Consider the following 27,087-nt stretch of genomic DNA (forward strand, 5'->3'; position numbering starts at 1 on the left):
TCTTCTTCTTCTTATTCTTATTCTTCATCACCTCTTCTTGTTCTTCTTCTTCTTCTTATTCTTATTCTTCATCACCTCTTCTTCTTCTTCTTCTTCTTCTTCTTCTTCTTCTTCATCCTCTTCTTCTTCTTCTTCTTTTTCTTATTCTTATTCTTCATCACTTCTTCTTCTTCTTCTTCTTCTTATTCTTATTCTTCATCACCTCTTCTTCTTCTTCTTCTTCTTCTTATTCTTATTCTTCATCACCTCTTCTTCTTCTTCTTCTTCTTCTTATTCTTATTCTTCATCACCTCTTCTTGTTCTTCTTCTTCTTCTTATTCTTATTCTTCATCACCTCTTCTTCTTCTTCTTCTTCTTCTTCTTCTTCTTCATCACCTCTTCTTCTTCTTCTTCTTCTTCTTATTCTTATTCTTCATCTCTTCTTCTTCTTCTTCTTCTTCTTCTTATTCTTATTCTTCATCACCTCTTCTTCTTCTTCTTCTTCTTCTTATTCTTATTCTTCATCACTTCTTCTTCTTCTTCTTCTTCTTATTCTTATTCTTCATCACCTCTTCTTCTTCTTCTTCTTCTTCTTATTCTTATTCTTCATCACCTCTTCTTCTTCTTCTTCTTCTTATTCTTATTCTTCATCACCTCTTCTTCTTCTTCTTCTTCTTATTCTTATTCTTCATCACCTCTTCTTCTTCTTCTTATTCTTATTCTTCATCACCTCTTCTTCTTCTTCTTATTCTTATTCTTCATCACCTCTTCTTCTTCTTCTTATTCTTATTCTTCATCACCTCTTATTCTTCTTCTTATTCTTATTCTTCATCACCTCTTATTCTTATTCTTCATCACCTCTTATTCTTATTCTTCATCACCTCTTATTCTTATTCTTCATCACCTCTTATTCTTCCTCCTCCTCTTATTCTTCCTCCTCCTCTTATTCTTCCTCCTCCTCTTATTCTTCCTCCTCCTCTTATTCTTCCTCTATTTTTCTACAACACTTCCATACCTAATCTGTTGAAAACTCTTTCAAACATTAATAATAACAACAAAAACGATCTTATAATGCTTCATCTTCCTCTCTCACACATGTGGTACTCTTTATTGTATCATAATGCACTACTCTTCTGCTATTTTAACATACTGCTCTCATTTCGACCTTTCCTTCATTCCTTGCCTAAAAAATCCAACTGTTACAGCGCTTCTTCTCTCCATTCTCTGAATTTGCCTTCAATGCATCCATCAAGAATTGTGTTAAATCGCATCTCTGACCTAAAACTTTTGAAAACCCCAGTTTGCTATGAATGTTCGCTTTCCATCAACCATTCCTTTTTTTCCAACTTCAGTGCCAACTCACCCCCCTCACCCCTCTCACCCCTCACTCTCAAAGCAACCATCCCACTTTTCGCCCACCAAGCCTCCCTCTCACCCCTCTCAAAAATTCCCCCCTCACCTTTCTCCCACCTTTCATCCCCCTCACTCATCCTTCTCAAAGTTGCCCCCCCCTCTCATCCACTAAGCTGCCTCCTTCCACTTCCCTCTCACTTCCACCTCTCCACTCCTCAAATCCTCAACTGCCTTCTTCCCCCTATCTTGTCCCCCTCTCCACCACCACCACAGAGCCTTTTCTCCTCCTCATTCGGCTCCCCTCCCTAGCCATTCTGCAATCCCCCACACTCTTTCAACAACCCTCCTTACCTCCCCCCTCATCCCTTGTCCTACCCTCCACCTCCCCCCCCTCACCCCCTGCACTCAAAGCCTCCTCCCTTACCTCTTCATTAAAAGTGTGGACCTCAAATATCCAGGGCCTTCGCTCAAACCTTTCAGATCTTTCCATACAGGTTTCCACTGACAAACCAGACATAATCTGCCGAACAGAAACTTTCCTCTCCCAAGACGTGTCTCACTCCCAAGTATCTCTCCCCAGTTACTCCCTCCTCCGGTATGACAGACCTGAGCCTCATCCTGGTGGAGGTGTTGCTTTCTTCATCAAAGACTCTATTCCTCACTCTCCATGCACTGCTCTCACTCCACACACCCAGGAATACCTCTGGCTACGGCTTCCCCTCCACTCCCATCTCATGTTTATATGTGTACTGTACCGTCCACCTCACAGTGATGACTCCATCTACACCTCACCATCCGAAAACATGGACCATCTTCTATCTTCCCATCCAAACTCTCTCTTCCTCTTATGTGGTGACTTCAATTGTCATCATGCCAGTTGGCTCGGTGTGGGTACCTCTCTCACCTGTCATGCAACTTCAGCAAAAGCTTTCTGCGACTCATTGGGACTGACTCAATCGGTCAACTTCCCGACCGACGCGGATCTCAACCAATGGTACTCCATCTCTTCTGGATATGATTTTGCCAAATTTCCCTGACAATATCTGCTGCTCTTCCTCTGCTCCAATCGGTTCTTCTGACCACATCCTTGTCAAAGTGGACATCTCTCTGGCTGTTATCAGAGAACCACCTCACCGCCGTCGAGTCTGGCATTTCACTCAAGCCGACTGGCAGGGTCTCCGAGCAGCCATCAAACTTATAGACTGGTCTCCTATCACTACTTTCTCAAACATCAACTCATCCTGGGAATTCTTTCAAAGAAACTTGCTCTCCCTCATGCACAGATTTATCCCCTCTCGTCTTCAGTTGTCCTACCCTTCCTCCCGCCCTTGGTTCACTGAAGCTTGTGGCGAGGCAGTTGTCCTGAAACAACTTGCCTTTGCCTCATGGAAAGCAAACCCAACTGAGGGCAATCTCAGTTTCTTCCACAAAGCTCGGAACAAGTGTGTATCCTACCCTCAGGAGAGCCAGAAAACAACATCTTTCTCATCTCAAGTCTGAACTCTCAAACCTCTCTCCCTCCTCAAAATCCTGGTGGCGTTTAATCAAATCTGTTTCTGATGTATGTTCCCCCTCCATCCCCTCCCTTACCTCAAATGGCCGCACTGCTGATACCGCACGTGAAAAAGCTGAATAACTAAACTCGGTGTTTGCAGCTAAATCTTGTGTCCTAAACACATCACTATCTCTACCCACTTTACCCAGTCGCACCCAACTGTCCCTGGACTCTGTGTCCTTTTCTCCTGACAAGGTGGAGAGCTTGCTTTCAAACCTTGACTCAGATTCTGCAACCGGTCCAGACGGCATCAGCCCACGTGTCCTCGAAGCCTGCTCTTCTGCTCTTGCTCACCCTCTCTCTGTTCTATTCACCCTCTCATTTGCTCAAGGTCATCTGCCATCTGCTTGGAAATCTGCAAACATCACTGTCCTGCATAAAAAACGTGCAAAAACGGATCCCTGCAACTACAGACCAATCAGCCTTCTCCCAATCATCAGCAAGGTTATGGAATCCATCATCGCTTCAGACATGAAATCCTTCCTCTTCTCCAATGGCTTGATTTCCGATCATCAATTTGGTTTCAGACCAGGTCACTCTACCGTGGATATGCTGCTTCTGCTATCCCATCAATGGATGGAGGTCCTCAATGCCAGACGGGAAATCCGAGCCGTATCCCTGGACATATCACGTGCTTTTGACACAGTCTGGCACCCTGCCTGACTCACCAAACTCTCTTCCTATGGTATCCAAGGCCATCTCCACTCATGGCTCACAGACTTCCTCTCCTGTCGCAGTCAACGTGTGGCCCTAAATGGAGTTCTTTCATCTCCTCTTCCTGTCCAGGCTGGAGTTCCTCAATGTAGCGTTCCGGGTCCTGTTTTTTTTTCTGGTCTTCATCAATGATCTTTCTGACTCTGGAAAATCCTCTATATCTCTTTGCTGATGACTCCACCCTCTGCCGTACCATCTGTCATCCCTCAGACCGGCAAGCAGCAGCTTCTTCGCTCACTGCAGATCTGGATAAAATCACAAACTGGTCCAACACATGGAACATGTCTTTCAATCCAGACAAATCTCACACTCTCACTATGTCTCTGCGAAAGGACCGTTTACAAAACCCCCCCATCCACTTTCTCAACAATCCTCTGGAAGAAGTCTTTTCTTTCAAGCTTCTGGGTCTCACTATCTGCCATGACCTTTCGTGGGAAAGTCACATTTCCAACGTCGCCTCCAAAGCCAGTCGCCGACTGGGATCCTCCGTCATGCAAAGTCCTTCCTCGGCCCTCCTGAGCTCCTGACCACTTACAAAGCTTTTGTCCGTAGCCTGATGGAGTACTGCTCTCCCCTCTGGGCTGGTGCTCCTGCCTCCCACCTTCACCTTTACTTTACTCGGCTTCACGCTGTCGAAACCAGGGCATTTAGGATCATCGGCATCTCCTGCAATGAAGCTGAGTCTTTGGGCCTCTCACTCAATCACTGCAGGTTGGTCGGTGGTCTTTGTCTTCTACCGTCTCCTCTCCAGCCTCGCCCCCCTTGCTCTCTCTGCGATTTGTCCCCACCACATTTCCACAGGGCGCTCAAGGTCCGCCAACAACCCCCTTCTGGTAAAACTACCAAAATCACGAATCACTGCTCATTTTCACTCTTTCATTCCTTTTTTTCCCGCCTTTGGAATAAACTCCCTCACTCTCTTCAATCCCATTCTTCCCTCCAGGCTTTCAAAACAGCTGTTCACCACCACCTCTTATCTTCCCCCATCCAAATCCTCGATCTTTTCTACCCCCAATAATCCACCCAAGCCCACTTCCTTCAATTCCCCTGCTTTCCTTCCTGAAAGTCCCTGTGATGTACATCTTCTATTCCCCATGTTCCCCGTCCAATCCCTCTGCCTTCCACAGATCGCCTAATGTGTCTGTTCCCCACTGTTCCCCATGCCCCCTTGTTGTGCGTTGTGTGTTAGCTCTACACGAGCCTCGACAAGGTATACAAAAAAAAACTATCAGTGTGCAATTACGATGAATAAAACGATGCACGCTTTCTTCATTCTATTTATCACTGACACCGCAGCATAGTTATTAGGCAAATGATTTTGTGAAGATTACTTCAAGTAGGTTTTAGTCTCCAGTCATTACATTTCCTTTCTTAGCACTCAATGTCTTGCGGTGCTGTGACATAGAGTTCCACTCTCGAGAGCAGAGGTCGTCACCATTGTTTGAGAGCCGGACCACTTTTGCCGAGAAGGCATCAGTGTGAGAGCCACCACACCACCTCCAGGACATGCTCTTATTCATTGTGGTTACCTGGGCTGCAAGCATAATTGTTGGTAAACTGCCATCTCCTGATGTAGTTGTCTTACTTTTATGCTTCGTGTTGGAACACTTATTTGAAATCATTGTGTTAATTTTTAAAATTCTATTTGATGGCATTTATGGCAGATTATGATGGGGACTTTTTACATTTGTGTACGATTGGCCGCACGTCAGAGGCCGCACTTTAGGCCACCAGGGGCCGCCAGTGTTCTAGAGTGTGTTGTTTTGTTTTTGTCCATTTTAGCCCAATTTATTTGCAATGCTGATTCAGTTGCATTGATACCCACATTTAATAATGCCCTTGTTCCACATTTAATAAATGTACAAGCTCATTCTAAACCTTGACAAATAGAGCATAAAATAACCGGTCTGTCAATAAGTTTTAAAGGAATGAAGAAGAAAAAGATGCGTAAAGATGCTTATTGTGTGATTAAACCAATTGGAGTATATTTTGGAATGATAATTGTACAGGGATCATAGTTTTGGATCATTGGTATCTCCTGTGATGAGGCTGAGTCTTGGGTCTCTCACTTTCTCACCGCAGGCAGCTTGGTGGTCTTTTTGTCTTCCACCGTCTCCTCTCCAGCTTCGCCCCCCTCTACTCTGTCTGAGATATGTCCCCACCATATTTCCACAGGGCGCTCACGGTCTGCCAGCAACCCCCTTCTGGTTAACCTACCAAAGTTGACTCATTGCTCACCTTCACTCTTTCATTCCTCTTTTTCCCTGCCTTTGGAATAAACTCCCTCACTCTGTTCAATCCCATTCTTCCCTCCAGGTCTTCAAAACAGCTGTTCACCACCATCTCTTATCTACCCCCATCCAAAACCACAATCTTTTCTACCCCCGATAATCCACCCAAGCCCACCTGCTTCAAATTCCCTGCTTTTTTTTCCTGAAAGTCCCTGTAATGTCCATCTTGTATACCCGTGTTCCCCGCGCCATCCCTCTCCCTTCCACAGATCTCCCCATATTTCTGTTCCCCACTGTTTTGTCCTTCCCTCTCCCACACATCTTATCTCCTGGTCCCATTGTTGTACGTTCTGTGTTTTACCTCTCACACGAGCCTCGACAATGTATACAAAAAAAAGTGTCACTTTTATATTGTTTCAAATGCTTTACCAAGAGTGGTGTGGTTTGTTTCAAGCTCCATGCCTGTGCTCCCTTTGCAGGTGTGATCTTGGCTGTTGCTTCATCCCATGCATCCTGGACAGCTTCAAGGACGCAGAGCATTCATGCCCCAACTGCAAGGCCAACTTGTTTGTGTACAAACGCCTGTGAGCCAACACAAGCCATCTCATTCCACCTAAACAGGGCTCGCACAACTGCAAATTTAAGGCTTGCGGAGTCTATGTATGCGGTGCCACGTTGAACTATCGTGGATGGCACGCGTGTCGAATAGCAAAGGTGTGGAAAAATCACCCCTTGGCAATTCTGCCGTTGGCTTGATGCGTACGGTGTTGTGATTCGGCCCTGTGGCATGTACCTCTCCGTACGTGAACTCCTGACTCGTGCCATGAAAAGCAAATGCATGCTGAAGCAGGCCGTTTCCTCATTTGGGGGCATGGTTGGCCAATATTTATGTGAAGCTTTACATTGCAATTTTATGATCTTTTAGAGAAGCCTTTCATATCATTTTCTAATTCCTTTCCCTGTGCTTAATCATTTCATTCCCTTTTTGAGGATACAAGTAAGACTGGTACTCTTGCATTACTATTTTTTTTCTTTACTTTTGACTCATTAATTCACCTGCACTTGTGAATCCATCCATCCATCCATTGGGACCATACTCCGTGCAGAGCGTTGGTGCTGCCTAAGCAGTCTTCTTGGCTATTGTGCATAATTCTGGACAGGTCACCACTCCAACACAAGATAGCAGCAAGCTGGAACTCATTTTGCCGACCTCGGAAGGATGACGGGCAGAGTCAACCCCACCTGGTATTAATTCAACAGCCGAGAGGGATTTGAATTCAGGATCTTCGGATCCCAAGCTCACCACCCTCACCATTAAGCCAACACCAGGCATACTTGTGAATGAATTGCACAAAATTAATGCTTCTGTTTTTTGGAGAGGTGTTCAAAGATACATACTCTGCAAATTGTAACCTTAAGATGGACCCAATCGGTTTGCTACCAACAGAAAGAAGCTAAAGCAAATGTTTTTTTTATTAACAAAAGCACCGGCATGCAGTGGCCCATCGTCGTTTGAAGTGAATTAGTTGTGCAAGTTTTCCAAGACAAAATTTGTATCTCCATAGTTTGCCCAAATGTGACCGGGTTTTGTAAGTGAACGAGTTAACTAAATCGACACATCATTGCGTTGCTGTTTACAAGGTAGAATTTTGAGAACCGTTTTGAATTTAATAGGAGAGGAGCAGGCTGGGGGCGGGGGGGGGCAGGGAGTGGGGAGGGGATTTAAAAATGTGTGCCAGATAGTCTTTGTAAATATGGTTCATCTTGCTGGTGTGGCACACAGCGCATCACTTATTTGCATGCCACATAGCCATTGTGAGACGTGCTTTCCATGTTCGTTCAGGTTATGTTTTGGTTTGAACTGCTTTGCTTGTTGCAAGTTGCGACGGTTTATTGTCGTCTTCATCGGTGTTTGGAAGTCGCAGACAGCACTTTTGGCTGCCACCTCTAATGGAACATGCAACCTTTGCAAGCAAGCATTGTGCACATAGGCTGACGTTTTGCACATGTCGAAGTTTTGTTGCACATTAATTTTTTCACTTTATTTATCTTTGATTATATTAGTATGATAACTCATGTGCAGTGGCTGCTTACTAAATTAAACTGCTAGTTTGTGATACGAGTGACTTTAGCAGATTTTGTTTTTGTGCATTGAATACACGACGTGGTCGAACTGCCAGGGTACAAATTGGTGCCTTCCTCTAACTTCATATTTGTTCAACAATCAAGATAGATTGAATTACTGAAATGGGAGGACATGTAGGATTTGCATCTGCCTGTGAGTGCCGAATAGTTCAGGCCACATTTATATTATTGTCCCGATTCGTCAGAATTGCACACGAGCTCTACTTGAACCGATCAAAATCGCTCCTCCAAACCTATTGGATCATTCTTGTTAGGCTTCTGATAATTTGGAACATGGAGTTTGGTTCTACTGAGAACTCGCTCCCATCTGAACAAGTTCAGAATCTGCTGGTGGTGGCGAGGCATTCTGGTGTAAATGAGCAAGGGCTGATTTCACAGTTTCCAAATCTAAGCACAGAGGTTTCATATGGTATTTAGTCAGAGTTATTATCTAAATGCCTACTTTTTCTCGAACCACATTGCAGGACATTAATTATCCACAAGTCATTGGACAGCAATATTAATGTCTTTTCTAATTACGGCTTATTCTTTGGTGCATCGACCAACATATACGGAGCCAGCAAGGCAGTTATATAGTCCGATCTGATTCAAATACAGAGTTAAATTGAGTGGCACAAGTACCAAGGAAAGTAACAAGACGAGGTAAATGGACAGTGCAAAATTGTTTAGTGGGTAGAAGTGGTTTAAATAGCAGCACGACACTTCATGGGGAACTGTGGGATATTCATGTGTCCATCCATCCATCCATCAGGACCATACTCTGTGCAGAGCATCAGTGCTGCCAAAGCAGTCTCTTGGGCTATTGGGCACAATCCTGGACAGGTCACCACTCCAACACAGCATACTCAAATGGCTCAATCATCCCAGCAAGCTGGTACACATTTTGTCAACCTCAGAAGGATGACAGGACAAATCAACCCAACCTGGTATTAATTCAACAGCCAAGCAGGATTTGAACTCAGGACCCTAGGATCCCTAGGATCCCTAGGATCCCAAGCCCACCACTCAAGTCATTAAGCCAACACCAGGCATTTATTCTTGTGTGATTAATAACAAATGCAAATAGGTTAATGTGCTAAATTTTCTTGAAGTTAAAATTACAATTTAAAAATGATAATTGTTCTAAAGTCTAAACAGATTAAACTAATCAAATGGGAGACATGCAGGGTTCGTATTCACCAGTGAGTGCTGAATAGTTCAGGCCACATTTGTATTAATGTCCTTATTCGCCAGAATTGCACATGAGCTGTTTCAGAACCAATCAAAATCGCTCCTCCAAGCTGGATCGTTCCAGTTAGGCTTCTGCTAATTTGAAACATAGAGTTTGGTTTGACCGAGAACTTTCCCCTGTCTGAGCGAGTTCAGAATCTTCTGGTGATGACGAGACATTATGGTCTAAATAAGCAAGGGCTGATTTAGCAGTTTCTGAATCTAAGCACAGAGGTGTTATGTGGTATTGTTTAGCCAGGGTCATGATCTAAATGCCTACTTTTGGTCAAAGCACATTGTAGAATAATAATTATCCACACGTCATTGGACAGTGGCATTAATGTCTCCTTTAGATGACACTCTATTCTGTGGTGCATCAAACTGCCTGGACATGGGCTCGGGGTACAAGAAAAACTAGAGCGAAGTCCATGGCACCCCCATTGCAAATCCCCACACTTCCCACCTAAAACAGGGTTGAGAGATGGCAAAAGGTTCCACCAGGAATGACTCTATCAAATTTTGAGTTTAAAATTATTTCCCGATTTGACCCTTGTGACCATAAGTCCCCACCCCCTGAGGCATGAACCAGGGATCAAATCCAAAAAATCGTTTCATATTTCATGTGTCCCACAATGTTGATTGCATTTACAAAGTTTCATTAAAAGATGTTTAAAAATGTGCCCGTAATTGCTTGCTTTTTTTTTTTTTTTGCTTAAAAATGTGCCTGTAATTACCAGGGGGCAGGGGTCAAAATATCTGCTCTCGCATCTTATTGCCATGTGGTGATCATAACTACCAAGTTTGGTGAATTTCTGCACAACCGTTTAGGAGGAGATAGTGTCACGGATGGACAGACGGACAGACCAATGACGGAGCCTATTATAATATCCCCCCTGGTTTGTTTTTTGTTTTTTGTTTTTTTCAAAAAGCGTGGAGATAATATTTTTTTTTCATGATGGCAAACATCTTACTAGTGGCAGCACATTCACATTTCAAGGCTTTAAGCAAGCGCTGGTATCATCTGGATGAGGAGGAGAGCTCAAGTTGCGCAGATTATGAGCTTCGATGAAAGATGCCACGTGATGAAAGCTTAGATGAAATGTACCACGCAGACGAGGGTCAACGTGAAATATTCTACAATTGTGGGTATGTAATGTATAATATATCCTCTAAGGCCATGTTCAAAGCAGTTTAATAAACAGGTTATTTCACGGCTCTGAATCTACTGCATATGGATATGTCTGTTCAACATCAGAAAAAAGCAACATCGAAACTGCCACAAGTCAAACCTTGAGGCCAAGCTCTGAATACCAAACTTAAATAGATTGTACTTGGACAAAAGCTGTCTAGTTTGATGAAATTAATAGGCAGAGAAATAGAACTGGCCGAGTGGTTCAGCACTGCTGTGAAAAAGGGTAAATTGATTGTCACGTGACTGCAAGTTAATCAAGCTGTTTTAGCCTTGACATTTCCTGATTGCCACTTGATGCATTGTTTTTGAATTGTTCTCCTGAACTAGAAGGCCTTTTTCAAAAATAATGTCTATTAATATTGTTGCATTGTCGTGGAATCCTTTCTTCGTTTTGGAAGCAGCATACATGGCTGTCGGTTGCATCATTTTCTCGGGATGCAGCTCTGCTGCTGATGCTGTGCCTCCTGCAGGTTATAGTGGGAATTTGGGATTTGGCCAGGGTGCCGGTCATAGCTTTGCCTATTCTTCATGAAGGGCACCGTGGGATTTTTTAACGTCCACTCAGTAAAAGTAGCAGACGGGACACCCAGTTCAAGGTCCATCTGAGGGACGGCACATTCAGATGCCTCGCCCGACCTGTGAAACACCAGAATGACAGTTTATAGCTGGGTCGAGATTCAAACCCAGGCAGGACAGCTCAGAGGTGAGTGTGCATACCCCTCGGCTGTCCTGTCAGCCCAATGTGGTTGATGTAATCACTTTATTATTTTTGATACTTTCGATAAGTGAATTGGGAGAAATTTCAAGTCATCTTTCTTTAAATCACTGCTTTTCAAGCTGGTTAAAAAAAACCCATCATTTACCTTTGGTCACTAGAAATTTGGGTGTATAATTCGGTAAAATTGTGCATATGAGACTTCATTGAACGAGTCGTCCACGATCTGTTGTCTGTCTCATTCCATGATTTGATTATTTTAGTGATCCCTGGAATAAAGTTTTAGGTTTGTATGAAACTGAAATCTTCATGACATCATATGTATATAAGTGCAGTGAAAAGTGTCTATTGAGTCATTTGTATCCTTTAATAGAAAACGTTTACTTGGCTAAGTAAGCTTCCAGCTTGTGAAATTTCCTTTTGTTTCGACCTTTCATCGACAATGCTTTCTCACACCTTTGAATGGATACAGATCTGAGAATATCTCCAAAATGATTATGATTTCATTGAGTGTAAATGAATTGGAGTGCACTATTTATGGTTGCATCAATATATTGCTCAATTATTAATTGGAGTGCACCGATATTTGTTGGACTTCACCGATATTTATGGGAGTGCACCGATATTTGTTGGAGTGCACCGATATTTTTTGGAATTCACCGATATTTATGGGAGTGCACCGATATTTATGGGAGTGCACCGATATTTATGGGAGTGCACCGATATTTATGGGAGTGCACCGATATTGATGGGAAGTGCACCGATATTGATGGGAAGTGCACCGATATTGATGGGAGTGCACCGATATTGATGGGAAGTGCACCGATATTGATGGGAAGTGCACCGATATTGATGGGAGTGCACCGATATGGTTGTTACATTGTCGTTTCACCATTATGAATTGGGTTGCACTGTTATGATTATAAAGGACCAGATTTAATCCTGTCTTTCATCCAAGCTTTTAGTATTCATCTAATTCTTTTGCTTCTCATTCACTTCTCCTTTTCAAATCTTCAGTCAACTGTTAAAAGTAATGACTAAGTATATTTGTTTAAGAAAGTGACCATTTTGCCATTTGTATGCACTGTAAAATAGCATGAAGCTTCAAGATTTTCCGTTGTCATGAATCACTTTCTTTCTGTTTTACCACATTAAACATTGGATTATTTTTCTCTGTATAGTCTCTAGACTGCTTAAGTTAAACAATGGCCGAGCAATTTTCTCAGTTATATATAATAGCCAAGTTTTCACAAAAAGATCACACAACATGGCAATGCTCTCTCATGCATCACAGTGTATGCCTTTTTGTATATAGTGCATGCATATCAAAAACTCTAAAAACTTATCTGCATTGTTTGATCATCGTAACATTTACATTTTATAATCGTTAAGCAATTATCACTCAGAAACAAATTTTCAATGAAGGATTACATTTTAGCTCAAGCTAACGGTCCAAGCAAGTTGAAACGCAAAAGTAGGATAGCAATTTGGTTCATGCCAAAGGGATGCCAATCCAGAAATATGGTGGTGCTGGTCTCTTGTGCACCTGGATCCAATGTTTATATACATGAAGGATGAAGAAAATAGTGAGGATTGGACTTGCAATTCATTGAAAAAGTGTGCACCGCTGACAAAAAGAAGAGCACTTGCTTCGTTTCAGAAGAACTAATATTGAAGGACAGGAAGGAAGGTTATAGGTTAATACTTCATTTGTTTTCACCACTTTCTGCCAGTGCTTCCTTCATCATGCTCTTGAATTCTGCAAAGAAAAAAAAAATTCTTTAAATAGCGTCGGTGATGCCAAGAAAGTCTCTTAACAAGGGTGATGTTTGGGGGGGTTTGACATTGCCTCCTAGCAGTCAGTCAAGGCAATAAATTGGAATTTGGCCAACGTGCTGGTGATAACTCGCCCGACTCTTCACCAGGGACACCGTGGAATCTTTAACATCCATCAGTGCAGACTGTCTGGTCCTCCAGCTTCACGCTGCACACTTTTTATGCCTCACCATGGATGTGAAATTTCCTTCCAATTGAAAGTTTGTACTTTTGATGCTTCACCCTGCACGTGAAACACCAGGGTGTCTGCAGTTTATAGCTGGGAATTGATTAAAACCCAGACGAGATAACAAAAGCATGAGTGTGCAAACTCTAAGCTCTGTCTTTCCAGCCCGTGTTTATTTTGTTGATAAAATTTGGGATTAAACTATTTTCTGTGTCGTCGTTCTACTCTCAGATGGAGCATGTGGCTGCTGGTACCATCATTGCTGGGATTGCAGATGTGCAGCTGAGGTTATGCACCCTGTAGGTAATTTCAAGAATTTGGAGTTTGTTCAGGGTGCCGGCTGTCGAAAGACACCCTTGTATATCTTTAACGTCGACCAACTAACGTTAACAGATGGGACACCCCAGTTAATATCCATCCAAGGAATGCACACCGTGACGCAACATCCTTCCACAATGAAGCACCAATCTGCCGTAAGTGTTATACATATAATCGATGCTGGCAAGACATATCTGTGTTCAAGCTCCAACTGCTAATATTTTTTTGGAAAATGATAGCTTAAAGCAGTTTCTGGAAAGTAACAATTTGATATTTGATTGATATTGAATTTTGTTTCTTCTCTAGTTGATGCTGATGCACAGTTTGGTTTTAAGCTACCATCCCTAATGTGTGTATATATATATATATATATATATATATATATATATATATATATATATATATATATATATATATATATATATATATATATGTGTTTATATATATATATATATATATATGTGTTTATATATATATATATATATATATATATATATATATATATATATATATATATATATATATATATATATATATATATATATATATATATATATATATATATATATATATATGTGTTTATATATATATATATATATATATATATATATATATATATATATATATATATATATATATATGTGTTTATATATATATATATATATATATATATATATATATATATATATATATATATGTGTTTATATATATATATATATATATATATATATATATATATATATATATGTGTTTATATATATATATATATATATATATATATATATATATATATATATATATATGTGTGATTATATATATATATGTGTGATTATATATATATATATATATATATATATATATATATATAAACACACATATATATATATATATATATGTGTTTATATATATATATATATATATATATATATATATATATATATATATATATATATATATATATTTATGTGTGTTTATATATATATATATATATATATATATATATATATATGTATATATATATATATATATATATCTGTTTATTTATATATATATATATATATATATATATATATATATATATATATATATATATATATATATATATATATGTGTGTTTATATGTATATATATATATATATATATATATATATATATATATATATATATATATATATATATGTGTGTTTATATATATATATATATATATATATATATATATATATATATATATATATATATATATATATATATATATATATATATATATATATATATATATATATATATATATATATATATATATATATATATATATATATATATATATATATATATATATATATATATATATATATATATATATATATATATATATATATATATATATATATATATATATATGTGTTTATATATATATATATATATATATATATATACATATATATATATATATATATATATATATATATATATATATATATATATATATATATATATATATATATGTGTTTATATATATATATATATATATATATATATATATATATATATATATATATATATATATATATGTTTATATATATGCCATGGTAAGAATGCCAAAAAGGTACAAAGTTCAGGCAAGTAAGATATGGTTGGGTGTCAATTCATACATTTCCACGGAAGTATCAAGCTAATTTTGGTTGCAACACTTAATGGCAACTGTTGTTAGGGTTTGGTTTTATGAGGAGAGGGCAGTGAGCCCTCACGTCCCCCTTCTTGCAATACCTTCTGGCCTCACCATGCAAACTTCTGCCACCCCAACCCATCCCCACCACCACCTCAGCTCCTGTTCTTTCCTCACTGTGGTCAAACAATAGTTGAGATCTGTAATTTAATATTTCTCAACTTTCCATTAAGTTTATTGTTACAGCTCTGGATATATTGTATGTCTAATGGAAACGTTCCTCTCACAGTGTGTCTCAGATCCAGCTGTATATTTTGCAGTCTATCCGCTCTTAAGGTTTTGACAAGCCTTTCTCTTATTTCACAGGTGGTGTCACTGTCTACGTCAAGAACTCCATTCCTCACGAACTCCTCCAAGACCACTGGAATACCTCTGGCTGTGCATTCCTTCCTGCAACCGCTTGATGTTTACCGGTGTTACAGGGACCACAAAATGAGGATTACTTTCTATAATACCTCGATTTCCTATAACATGTATCAACTCGGGACCATCCATCCCAATTATGTTCCTCATCTGCAGCGATTTCATCTACCTGACTCTGTGTCAGCTGTTCAACAACCAGCCATGACATTGCAGCTCAGGCTTTCTGCAACTCTTTGAGGCAACTGACATTGCAGGCAACTCTTTGAGTCGATCAAATATGTGAACTTTCCAAATTGCATTTCTGGTAATAGCACACCCACTCAACTGGGACTGGTATTGACAAACATTTGGGACTACAATCTCGCACAGAAGGATTGGCCGAGCATCTCCACAACATCTGATACAGATTCTGCCTTGGAATACTTGCAAGAGGACTCACTCTGTCACGCAGTGACTTATCCCATCCCATCTGCTGCTATCATATCCATCCTCATGGCTGTGGTATGCTGAATCCTCTGATGAAGCAGATGCTGCCAAGCAGCTTGCTTTCCTAATTTGGAAGGCTATCCTGACTGAGGGGGACCTTGAGGTCATTCTGTAAGGTTCATAACAAGTGTGTCCATCCTTAGACAAGCCAGAATGCATTATCTTTCTCAACTCAAGGCTGAACTTTCTAGCCAATCTCCATAAGTCACGTTGGTGCCTTGCCTGTCTCTGTTGAATGATGTCTTTCATCACCTCCCTCAACACATGTGGCATCAATCGTGCACTCTATTTGAAATAAGGCAGAACATCTCAACACCGTTTGCTTCCAAATCTCATGTACCAACCCCATTCCCTTCTGTTCCCATCTTATCCACTCGTACCTACTGTTTTATGGAGTTTGTGTCCTCACAAAAGAAGGTAGTGAAAATTCAGTGCAGCCTCACAATTGTTTTGGTAATGGGCCCAGATGTCATTGGTACCCATGTATGTTCTGAAATCCTTCTCTGCTTTTTTTACTTCTCTATCAGTGCTCTTCATCCGGTCCTTCTCATTTGGCCACTTCCCATCTGCCTGTGAGTCAGTAAGTGTCCTCTCGCTTTTAGAAAAAGGGTTCAAGATCGGATGATCTGCACTGCAGATAAGTGAGATTATTTCCAATCGTGAGAGAAAGTAATTAAATCTATCATTGCTGCTGTGGCATCAAGTCCTTCCTCTTTCCAAACAGCCTGATATCTGGTCATCAGTTTGGAATCCCTCCTGCTCACTCAATCCTAGACATGCTGCTGATGCTGCTACTGCTGCTGCTTTCACAACAATAGGTGGAGGCCCCAACTCTCAACAATATGTCAGAGCAATCTCTCTGAAAATATCTCCAGTTTTTAATACAGCCTGGCACCTGCTCTGCCTGTAAGCTCGGTGCGTGTTTTATACAAGGCTGCCTTCTCATCTGACTTTCTCACTTGTTCTATTTGTGCAGTCCATGTGTTTCTATCAATGGAACCTTCACCTTCCTCTCTCACTGGAGGCTGCAATGCTCTAAGACAGTGCACTGTGCCCAGTCTTGTTCATGATGTACATAAACTATGTGTGTGATGCTTTGGAAACACTCAGTTTATTTTTGCAAATAATTCCACATTTTATTGTGCAGTACCTACCCCCACCCCACTTACAGGTAGGCAGCAGGTGTGTCACTCTCTGCTTGTATGGAATTGATGAGATTCTAGTGTGAGGAATTGGAACACGTCTTTCAATCCTGATAAATCTCAGATTCACCCTTTCACTTCACAATGATTGGTGGATGAACCCACCTTTCTATTTTCATTGTCAACCAATTGGAAGAGGTTTCGTCTCTTGAACTTATTAACCTCATCATCAGCCATGACCCCTCTTTGGCTGACTATACAGCACGGCTAATCTCCAAAGGAAACCACAGATTGGGCATTCTCCATCGTTCCAAGTCATTTCTTGAGAAATAACAACTACATAGACTGCAAGGCCATTAAGCATATCTTAATGTAGTTTTGCTTTCCCCTACTGTACTGGTGCCTCAGCATCACATCTGTCTCAATGAGATTATGTGGAATCTGCAGCTCTCAACATTATTGGCATCTCTCACAATAACGCTAAAGTGCAAGGCCTATTGCTCTCACATTGGAGAGAGGTTGGTAGCAACCCAGATTGTTATTTATTGCTTCTCCTCCAGTCCTGCTCTTTCAGCCCTCCAACCATCCTCAGCTCTTCCAGGATGCATGTGTTCTTCCAGTTACCTCCTTGTTAAACGAGCTTTCCCCCAATATAGAAGACTGGGAGTTCCGACATGTAGTGGTTTATATGCCACACCAATTTGTACACTCTAAAATATTCCAACATTTGTGTCTGAGAGGCCCAGAACATTGTCATTCATTCATAAGGGTATATCAGCAATGTGCCATCGAGCATCTTCACATGACCTTAAAACACGTTTTTGAGGAAGAACTGCTGCCAGGCTCACTCAGATTACAATGGGCCTTGCAGTGGCAAAGAATGAGTTTGAGTCTCTTTTGTCATGCCTTTGGCATGACACCAATTCCTATGCCATGTGTGTTAAGTAGAGTACACACACCACATAAGGTGCAATGAAAACATTAAATGAACCATGAAAACTGTATCATGTGCATTGTGCAAAGTAGACAGGGAATTACACCCATAGGCTTATTGGCATCTCGTCATCAAAAATTCCAACAAAATTGTATAGGTCAACTTCAGAGGCATGAGTTACAACCCACACCGTGTGGATAAGATCCTGGAGTTGTGTCGATGGCCCAAGAAGGAATAGTAATTATATTCTGTAGCTCTGTTGATTATTCAATCTTATGAGAGTTTGCAGCTACCCGCTAATGTATTTATATTGTCCTTTTGATCTATTCGAATGTTTCTTTGATACTATATGGAGGATAGACCCATCGAGTCACCATGAACAGTCATTGTGAGGGCATGTCGGCTCGTATGGATTTTGTATACCACACTTGTTATGTGGTGTAGCATAATGACGGACCCTTTCCAGGCTATGTCGGTACAACAGCTTCCTCCATGACCAGCTGCACAAAACTCCACCTGTCGTCATTCCCCAATTGGTATACAACTGTCTACTTTCATGCCACCATATAGGGACCATTATTCTGTATATACATTTGACAATCATACTTCAACGTGTGTGTGTTCCTCAAACAAATCTTCCACCACTGCCTCAACATATAAAGACTAAGAGGTGATGGTACCTATCTGTGATGCTTCAGGTCCTGCTTCCCACTATTGCATGACCAGGAACTCGTAGTTTTGGTGAACCTTGATCACACTACCAGACTTTGCAGCTTCAGCTCATCATCTCCTATCCCAATTGTAGCCACCAGCAGGTGCTTTTTGCCGAGGTTAACCGGGCAGTTGTTTGCCATCAACAAATCCAGGTCAATCAAACAAAGATCATACATCTCCGCCACTCAAATCTTGGCATCATACTCTGTCATGCCCCAATTTCATCCTCCTAGTACCATGGTCCAAAATGTGTGCAATTGCTCCAACAGCCAGTTGGAGGTGATAGCCCTTTCTTGAGGGTAATTTCATACCACTTACCCACACTTTTGTTTCAGACTACAGGGATCATGATGGTGGTACTAGCTCCTGTGTCTACCAGTTTCACGAAATTTCTCTTGAATTTCACACCCAATTTGCAATTTTCGCTCATCATCGCTAAAGGGCAATTTTTTTTTTCCACAAAGTGAGGACAATTTGTCATTTTTACAGGCAAACATCGCCACATTTGCTCAGCCTTTACCATTTTCTCGGGTCACATGGAGATCCCTCTGAACATTGGATCATCTCATTGTGGTCCTACTTTTCTCAGCAACATCCTGAAGAGGTTTCCTATTGGATCACTCATGCTTCTATAACTTGCAACAAAATGTTTTTTTTCTCTCTCTCTCTGACTGGTCTCCCAGATATGAAGTGCTCCCCTGCAAAATCATGGCCATTTTCATTCCACTCCATGGACAGGTCACCTAGCTGTGGAAAATCTAGCTGCTGCTTCAACCACCCTGAGAATGTTCTCAAGCCATTGGAGCTCTTCCATAACTCCCATACGACGTCACTTTTCTCTGCACGTACAGTATATCTCTTTTTGATCTCCCTAATGATGATCTTATTGCCATGTGGTGATAAGGCTGAAATGCATGATCCTCATGGCCTACTCTTTTCTCCTGACGCAGTTCAAGAATAGTCTTGCAAACACCATTTCTAATGTTGCAATTGAGCCCAAACCAATTCGCTCTGGTACTACATACAAAAAAAAAAAACCTTTTTTGGGCCACAATGATTTATTGGCTGCCAAATTGTCCCTGGAATAACATTTACTTGTTTGAGTGCTGTTTGCCTGCAAAAATACATTATTTTCTCAGAAAAATAGCCTCTAATTTTTTTTTCTTCAGGATCTTGCATCCTGAAAAATTCAGCACTCAAAGAGTTAACACATCTGCAGCAAGGCCACGCAAAATAGTCACCAAGTTACCAGTATGCTCAAATTCTGTCCAGCCATTAATTTGTGAAATGCATTCAAATTGACTCAAGAAAGCTTTCCTGTTCAATTAAAGTCAATTAATGGAATGGCCTTACCAAACGATGGATGCACAGTTCGAACCCAATCGTTTCCGAATTTCCTGCTTATGCCCTCCCTCTGCTATTCTGGGCTTTCTGCTCCCAAATATGCCTGCTTCTAATTGTCATCTGCATCAATGCCAATTCTTCCTCGGTTGGTCCACTTGCCCTTTTACCTCCCTTCTCAGTCTCTCATGGATTCAGTAACCTCATTCATATTTTTGCATAACATCTGTCTTGCATGTTTAACTAAAATTGTCACTCGGTAGAGCGCAAACCTCCACCAGGTCAAACGGTTTACATTTTGTGTCCCACTGTAAGGCTGGATCTGCATCCGGATCATTCGTCATTGTCCGACACCAAAATTGAATTGGCTTGTTCTTGTCACCTACCAAAGTCGTCCACCAAGTTCTGTCATCATCCATCCACAATTTTTTGAGATATGCTAAATATCGTTTTTGGCCCCATCTTTCAACGGTGAAGAATCACTTTAAAAATATATTGTATCCAGATCCCAATTCTGATCTTCACCAAAATCAAATCGATTCGTTCTTGGCACACGCCCAAACTGTTCACAAAGTTTCGTCTAAATCCGTCCATAACTTTTTTGAGATATCTTGCTCACAGACAATTAGACAAGCAAACAAACAGACAGTGGTGAAAACACATCTCCATCCACCTTCGGTAGCAGAGGTAATGATTTATGTGCATCATTGCCATGAACCATCGTCCTGTTTTCATATGGATCTCATGCCAACTGAATTCAGAACCACCATTTGACTTTTCAATTCCTCCAATTCTTCTCCAAATTTCTGATGTTCACCTGTGACCGTTCTATTTGATTGTCATGTTGTAACAATTGGACATTGACCTCAGTTTTCCAATTCATCAATGTTCTCATGCAACATGTCTTTCATCTTATTTTCAATACACTACTGATTTTGTTTGTTGTTATGCATTTTATCATTTTGTACTGTCATTTTATTATAAATTTTCTCATCTAATGTGGTGGTCAAATCAGCTGTCAAGGTAATCACATTATCCATTTTTGCTTATTCAATGAGTCCATTTTATTTTTGATTTTACCATCAAGTGCATGTCCATGTTTTCATGTATTTGCGCATCCAATGTGTTCCTCAAATCAATCTTTAAGGGAATCATGTTACCATTCGTTTTAACTGTCAATGATCTTATATTGGTTTGTGAATTATCCAACATCTCAATGAGTTCTGTCAAAAAAAAGTCATATCTTCCAACTTCTTTCTCAGTTCTGCACTCTGGTGGTGCATCTTCCTCTGCTTCCAAGAGGAGCCGGAGCCCAGAACTTTAAATTATGTTAAAAGTGCCGAAACGTTTGACCTGATGGACTGATGGGATCATCCCCCGACATCACAAAATGCATTAGTGCCTGGTCTGGGGCGTAGCTTCCACCGCCCCCCCCTCAAAAAAAATCACCTAACTAGTGATGCCATTACTGAAAAACCTGTTTTCATTAAACTCCAAAACTATGCATGATAATATGACAAATAGCTGATGCTGGTCCCTTTCCATCTTCCAGAAAGCCCAAGCAGAATGATGAAGATGTATTGGTGGATACCAATGGAACCAGAATGATATCAGTGGAACTGCTGTTTTCGTGAAAGGCAATGAGGGTATTTGCCTCTTCATGCCGACATTGGAGGTGATTCGGTTCCTCTATTTGCAATAGATCATCCTCGTTGTTCTTCATCTCCATGTGCATACCACCATGTGAAACATGCAATGTTTTTCTTCCAGCGATTGACCCATATTGGAGCTTCTTCCATTCCTCCATGAAGAACCAGGCAAACTCTTCTTTGAATGATCCGTTTTTGAGTAATTCTGTGCCACGCTGTTGCTGGGTCTGGTCAGGTCCAGTGATGATGAATACTTGAGGAGTAGTTGAATGGCACAGGCTTCACTCATCATCTTTGATGGATGGTGACTGGTACTTGTTGAGTACGAAGTGGCTTTGCTCTACACGACTCAAACAGATATTTGCCAAAAGATCCCTCGCCATGGTTGCGAATGCGGACTTGTTATGCTGCAGCACAGTTTCATGGAGGATGATGCCACCATAAATCACTGTGGCTGTGATTGGGGGAAGACTGGTGGCAATGAGAACAAATTCCTGTCTGTTTTAAAGTGTTTCTGTGAGAACTGCCTTCTCCATCTTAAGGGGAGTCCTATCGCTAATGGGAAGGCAAAAGTGGCACCTCAGTAACAGGGGAGCTAAGAATGCAGTGCAGCTTAAGTGCATTGCTTGAACTTGGCCACAACAGCTGACATTTGTCCAAAGGCATCTCTGACTACCTCTGCTACATTAATTTTCTGTACTGCAGTCTTAGATTCCTTTACATTCTCTGCAGCAAAGTTTAACATCTTGGTCCTTGCTACAAGCTTCAGAAACCACGAACCATCAACCACACACTCGCCCTCAATGTTTTTTTTTTTTCTCCGTTGCAGTTTTTCAAGGAGGAATGTCTTGGTCACTTCCTTCGATGTTTACCCTGATGACACATTGATGAGATCAGCAGGAGAATAAGTGGTAAATTGGTTGCATGTGTTGTTCAGTGTGTTAGCGATGGCATTCATGCCGGGATTGTCACATTTAATTCTCCATTTCCTCAGCTGATAAACCAGTTACTCTCCTCATTGAAGTTCATAGAGTTCTGTCAGGTCCATGCCTCATTGGTTGACAGTGATGGACCACCCCCTGAAGGCACCATGTGAATTTATGAAATTTCTGAAAAAGGAGTAGAAGAGCTCATTATTTGCCTCATTGCAACAAAAGAGCGATGGTGTTGTTCCAATGTGTACATTTCAGGGCAAACTACACATTTTCTCACACTAAAATTGTTGCCACCATCACCATTGACCATGAAAATATTGGTGTAGACTCCCTATTTGTCATATTATCATGCATAGTTTTGGAGATATTGATGAAAATAGGTTTTTCGGAAATGGCGTCACTAATTAGGTGATTTTGGGAGTAAAGCAACGCCCCATAACCAGCAACAATGCATTTTTGTGATATCGGGGGATCATCCCATCAGTCCATGAAGTCAAACATTTCAGTGCTTTTAAAACAAATAAAAGTTCTGGGCTCCTGGTCTAATGGTATTAACACAACAAACCAAGGCTAAACATGTCAATTTGTAGATGAGCAAATTTGCAGTATCAGAAAGAAAAAAACACCTCTAAAAGCAATGAATGAAATCTCCCACAATCTGAAACTAGTTGTTAATGTGCTTCCAGGTGGAAATTTGTGATGTCTTGAGGGCAAAACTCTTATCATTGCAAACTGGGAAAGCCGATGATGTATCTTGGATATTCAAAGTGATTACCCTTCAAAAACCTCTGCGATATTGTGTGTCCCCAGATATCAGTACAAATTGCTGAGACGTAATTTTCAGCCACAAAACTATCGTTTTCATGACTATGCAAGCAAGATGGAAAAATTTTCTTGCATGACATTTTAGAGCAGATACGCTTTTGAGATGGTTTATATAAAAAAAGGGATTGGCAGGATATGGTAGCCTAAAGGTATGCACACTCACCCCTGAACATTCTAGTCTGTGTTCAAATGTCGACCCAGCGATAAACTGTCATCTTGGTGTTTTGCAGGTATGGCGAGCGATCAATGTGTGTCCAGTCTGCCAGCATTAGTTCGTAGATGTTAAAGATCCCACGGTGTTTTTTGTGAACAAAGACGAGCCATCGCCAGCACCCTTACCAAATTCCAAACGTATGCCTCCACTAACTGCGAGGAAGGAAATGGCAAAAAAAAAAAAAACAGCATAACCCTCACCAAGGACCTGCTTCGGCTGCACCAATGCCTTTTAAAGAGTACGGTACAAGTTATCATCTCATATTGTATAAAAATACAGAACATTCTCAAATTGTACCAAATATACTTATGCTGCATTATCAAAGAATACACATCCAGTACACGTACAAATAAATGGTTAGAAATACTACAATCAGATCAAGATATCTAACTGCTGAAAAGCAAGTGTGCCATCAAGCTGGTGTGCTGTTGAAATAAAATTTAGCCAAGAGTCCACTGGCCTCTTTTTAATCAGTCCCTCTCCAGCTTTTGCAGATCATGCATGTCATTAACTAAATCACTTCCTGCCATTATATAGGGTAAACAGCTGCAAAGGCTCATGGAAGAGCTTGTCTTGTGGGACATTTAATGAAACCTGACGTGGTGGGGATTTGGCAGAGAGATTGTGGGGCGGTTGTAACAACAGAAGAGAACTGGTAAGATACAGCAAGGCAACCATCCTACCTGAGATGAGTGAGAGAGTGAGAGGCAGATCTTGATATGTGCAGTGGCATGCAAAAGTATTCACCCCCTACCAATAATGTCACATATAGATGAATTACGAATTATGTAGAAACATTTTTTTCCAAATGAACTTTTTTTATTCATAACTGAAGAGATCAAACTAAACACTGTTATAGTTGAAGGAGGTTACGTATCGGGAATACCCACAAAATACAAGTACAAATCAAAATTCACTGGTTGGAAAAGTATTCAGTGCCTTAGGTCAGCACTTGGTGGAAGCACATTTTGCAGCAATAACTGCTATGAATGTTTTTTTGTGGTTTATCTCTACCAGCTTTGCGCAGTGAGATGGCGAAATCTTTGCCCATTCTTCACGTGAAAACTGCTCTAGTTCTGCCAAGTTGGATGGGGATCGTTGATGGACTGTAATCTTCCTTTCTCGCCATAAATGTTAAATTGGGTTCAAGTTAGGACTCTGACTGGGGCACTCAAGAACATTTATTACCTCCGCCACCGAAGTTGAAGGAGGTTAAGTTTTCACCCCTTTCTGTCTTTGTTTGTCTGTTTGTTTGTTTGTTTGTGTGCAGGATATCTCAAAAAAGTTGTGGACGGATCCAGATGAAATTCTGTGGACAGATTGGGTTTGTGACAAGGACGAATTGTTTCATTTTCAGTGAAGATCCGAATCCGGATCTGGATACGATAATTATTTATTTTGGAAAGTGATTCTTCACCATTGAGAGATAGGGCCAAAAACGATATAGTACTGTATAGCATGATATTTCAAAAATGTATTGGACCTGATATATTCTCATGGATCAGGCATTATTACATGGCAGAGGCATGCGTTCAATCGAGTGTCCTTCTAGTTTTCTTCTTATTCAGACACTCAAGTATGGCTTTCGCTTTGTGCTTCAGATCATGTCCTGCTGAAATTTGAATCTACTACCCAGGTTCAGATTCATGGCTGACTCAAGCTGGTTTTCATCAAGAATTCTCCTGTACTTTGTACCATCCGTTATCCCTTCTGTCATGACAAGCTTGCCAGTCCCTACTGATGAAAGGCAACCTGATAACGTGATGCTGTCACCATCCTGCTTGACAGTAAGGGTGGTGTTGATTGAGTGATGTGCAGCGTTAGGCTTGCACCAGACATAACGCTTTGAATTTAGACCAAAAAGTTCAATTTTTGTCTTGTCTGACCACAAAACTTTTCTCGACATGCCAGCAGTATCTACAAGATGCTTTTTCGCAAACTCCATATGAGCTTTTAGATTCATCTTTTTCAAAAATGGCTTCTTTCTTTCCACCTGTCCACAGAGTCCAGCTTTGTGAAGGGAACAAAATATTGTTGATTGATGAACACTGACCCCCATCTCGGACATCGATCCTTGCAGATCTTTCAAAGTCATTGTTGGATTTACAGTGACATCTCAAACTAGTTTCCTGCTTGCCTGGTTGCTGAGTTTGGATGGGCGGCCTGATCTTGGTCGAGTCTGGGGGGTATGAGACATCTTCCACTTCATCATAATGGATTTCACCATACTCAAAGGGATAATGAGTGACTGAAATGTTCTTATAACCCTCTCCTGGATGGTGCTTCTCCACCACTTTGCCTGACTTCTTTGAAAAGCTCCTTGGTCTTCATGTTTGCCTTGTTGGTTGAACAAGTGAGTTGCACCTTAAAACTCCATACATAAGTGGGAGAGGTAAATTATAAGTTGAACCACCTACAACATACAGGTGACATGAGGTACAAATGGAGGCTGTTAGAGGTTCAGTGATGATTCTGAAAAGAGCTATGAGAATGAAATTTCACAGTTTGGTTCATGAATCATGATCCTTCAACAAAAAAATACGAGGTGGAGATTTTAAGTCTCACCTCTTGAAACTCGCAAATGAAGATAACAACCAACGTGAAACTTGTTGTACTTATTTTGTAACCTTTCAAACAAATAATTTGCTTCTGAAGTGATTTAGAGTTGATTCGACAAAGGCTTTGAATACTTATGTAACTGAGAATCATCTGATTTTTCTCTGTTACTCTAACTTATTCACATTTTGTCTGCAGTTTTTTTTAAGCTTTATCACTGGAGTCGTTTGTGCAGACTCTATATATTAAGTTTGATTTGAAAGCATCATGAAATAAGCTCAGGTGGCATCAAAATGTGAAAACTTTGGAAGGGGGGTGAATACTTTTGCAGGTAACTGTGCCTTTCTATTAAGAGATGTCAATGACAGATGGTTTTTTAATTCAATGACCTATTGGGGCACAATATGTGAAGAAACAGTACCATTCCATGATGGGGGAGTGTTAGTTTATGGCACTTCAGATGAAACCGAGGGCGACTGAAATAGGAGTTGGTCGTGTGAACAATGTTGAGGCAGGGACTGGCCTTTAAGGCCAATTTGTAGGTATGATCTGTGCAAGACAGATTACAGCTGATGGTGAAGTCCAGGAGGTCAAGCAGCTGCATCTCATCCAGAGGCTGACCACAGAATCAAATTGATGGACTTTCTTTGAAGTCCTAGAATGCTACATTGAGGGAATGCTGCCAAAATGGTGGTGTGAGAGAATTGTAGGAAACCAAAAGGTGGCTGAAAGGACTCATAGACAGAATCATCAAAGTTTCAAGGATTGTAGACTATGCACAAGGGACTA

General features: G+C 40.5%; 2 protein-coding genes across 4 annotated transcripts in view; one reads left to right on the forward strand and one right to left on the reverse strand.

The window, feature by feature from the left end:
• LOC147034631 (cell death-inducing p53-target protein 1-like) overlaps nt 1-11,496 on the forward strand; it is a 72,029-nt gene extending 60,533 nt beyond the window's left edge. For both annotated transcript variants that reach the window (XM_085886524.1, XM_085886533.1), the window contains exon 8: nt 6,312-11,496. In XM_085886524.1, the coding sequence (XP_085742650.1) occupies nt 6,312-6,420 (109 nt within the window). In that variant the 3' untranslated portion in view covers nt 6,421-11,496. The remainder of the gene's footprint in view (nt 1-6,311) is intronic.
• An 812-nt stretch (nt 11,497-12,308) lies between these two features.
• PVALEF (parvalbumin like EF-hand containing) overlaps nt 12,309-27,087 on the reverse strand; it is a 66,216-nt gene continuing 51,437 nt past the window's right edge. For both annotated transcript variants that reach the window (XM_085886545.1, XM_085886555.1), the window contains exon 5: nt 12,309-12,852. In XM_085886545.1, the coding sequence (XP_085742671.1) occupies nt 12,800-12,852 (53 nt within the window). In that variant the 3' untranslated portion in view covers nt 12,309-12,799. The remainder of the gene's footprint in view (nt 12,853-27,087) is intronic.

The sequence above is a fragment of the Eptatretus burgeri genome, chromosome 1, assembly GCF_056783735.1.
Source record: "Eptatretus burgeri isolate ZD-2024b chromosome 1, Ebu_testis_v1, whole genome shotgun sequence".
In the NCBI taxonomy this organism is placed as follows: Eukaryota; Metazoa; Chordata; class Myxini; order Myxiniformes; family Myxinidae; genus Eptatretus; species Eptatretus burgeri.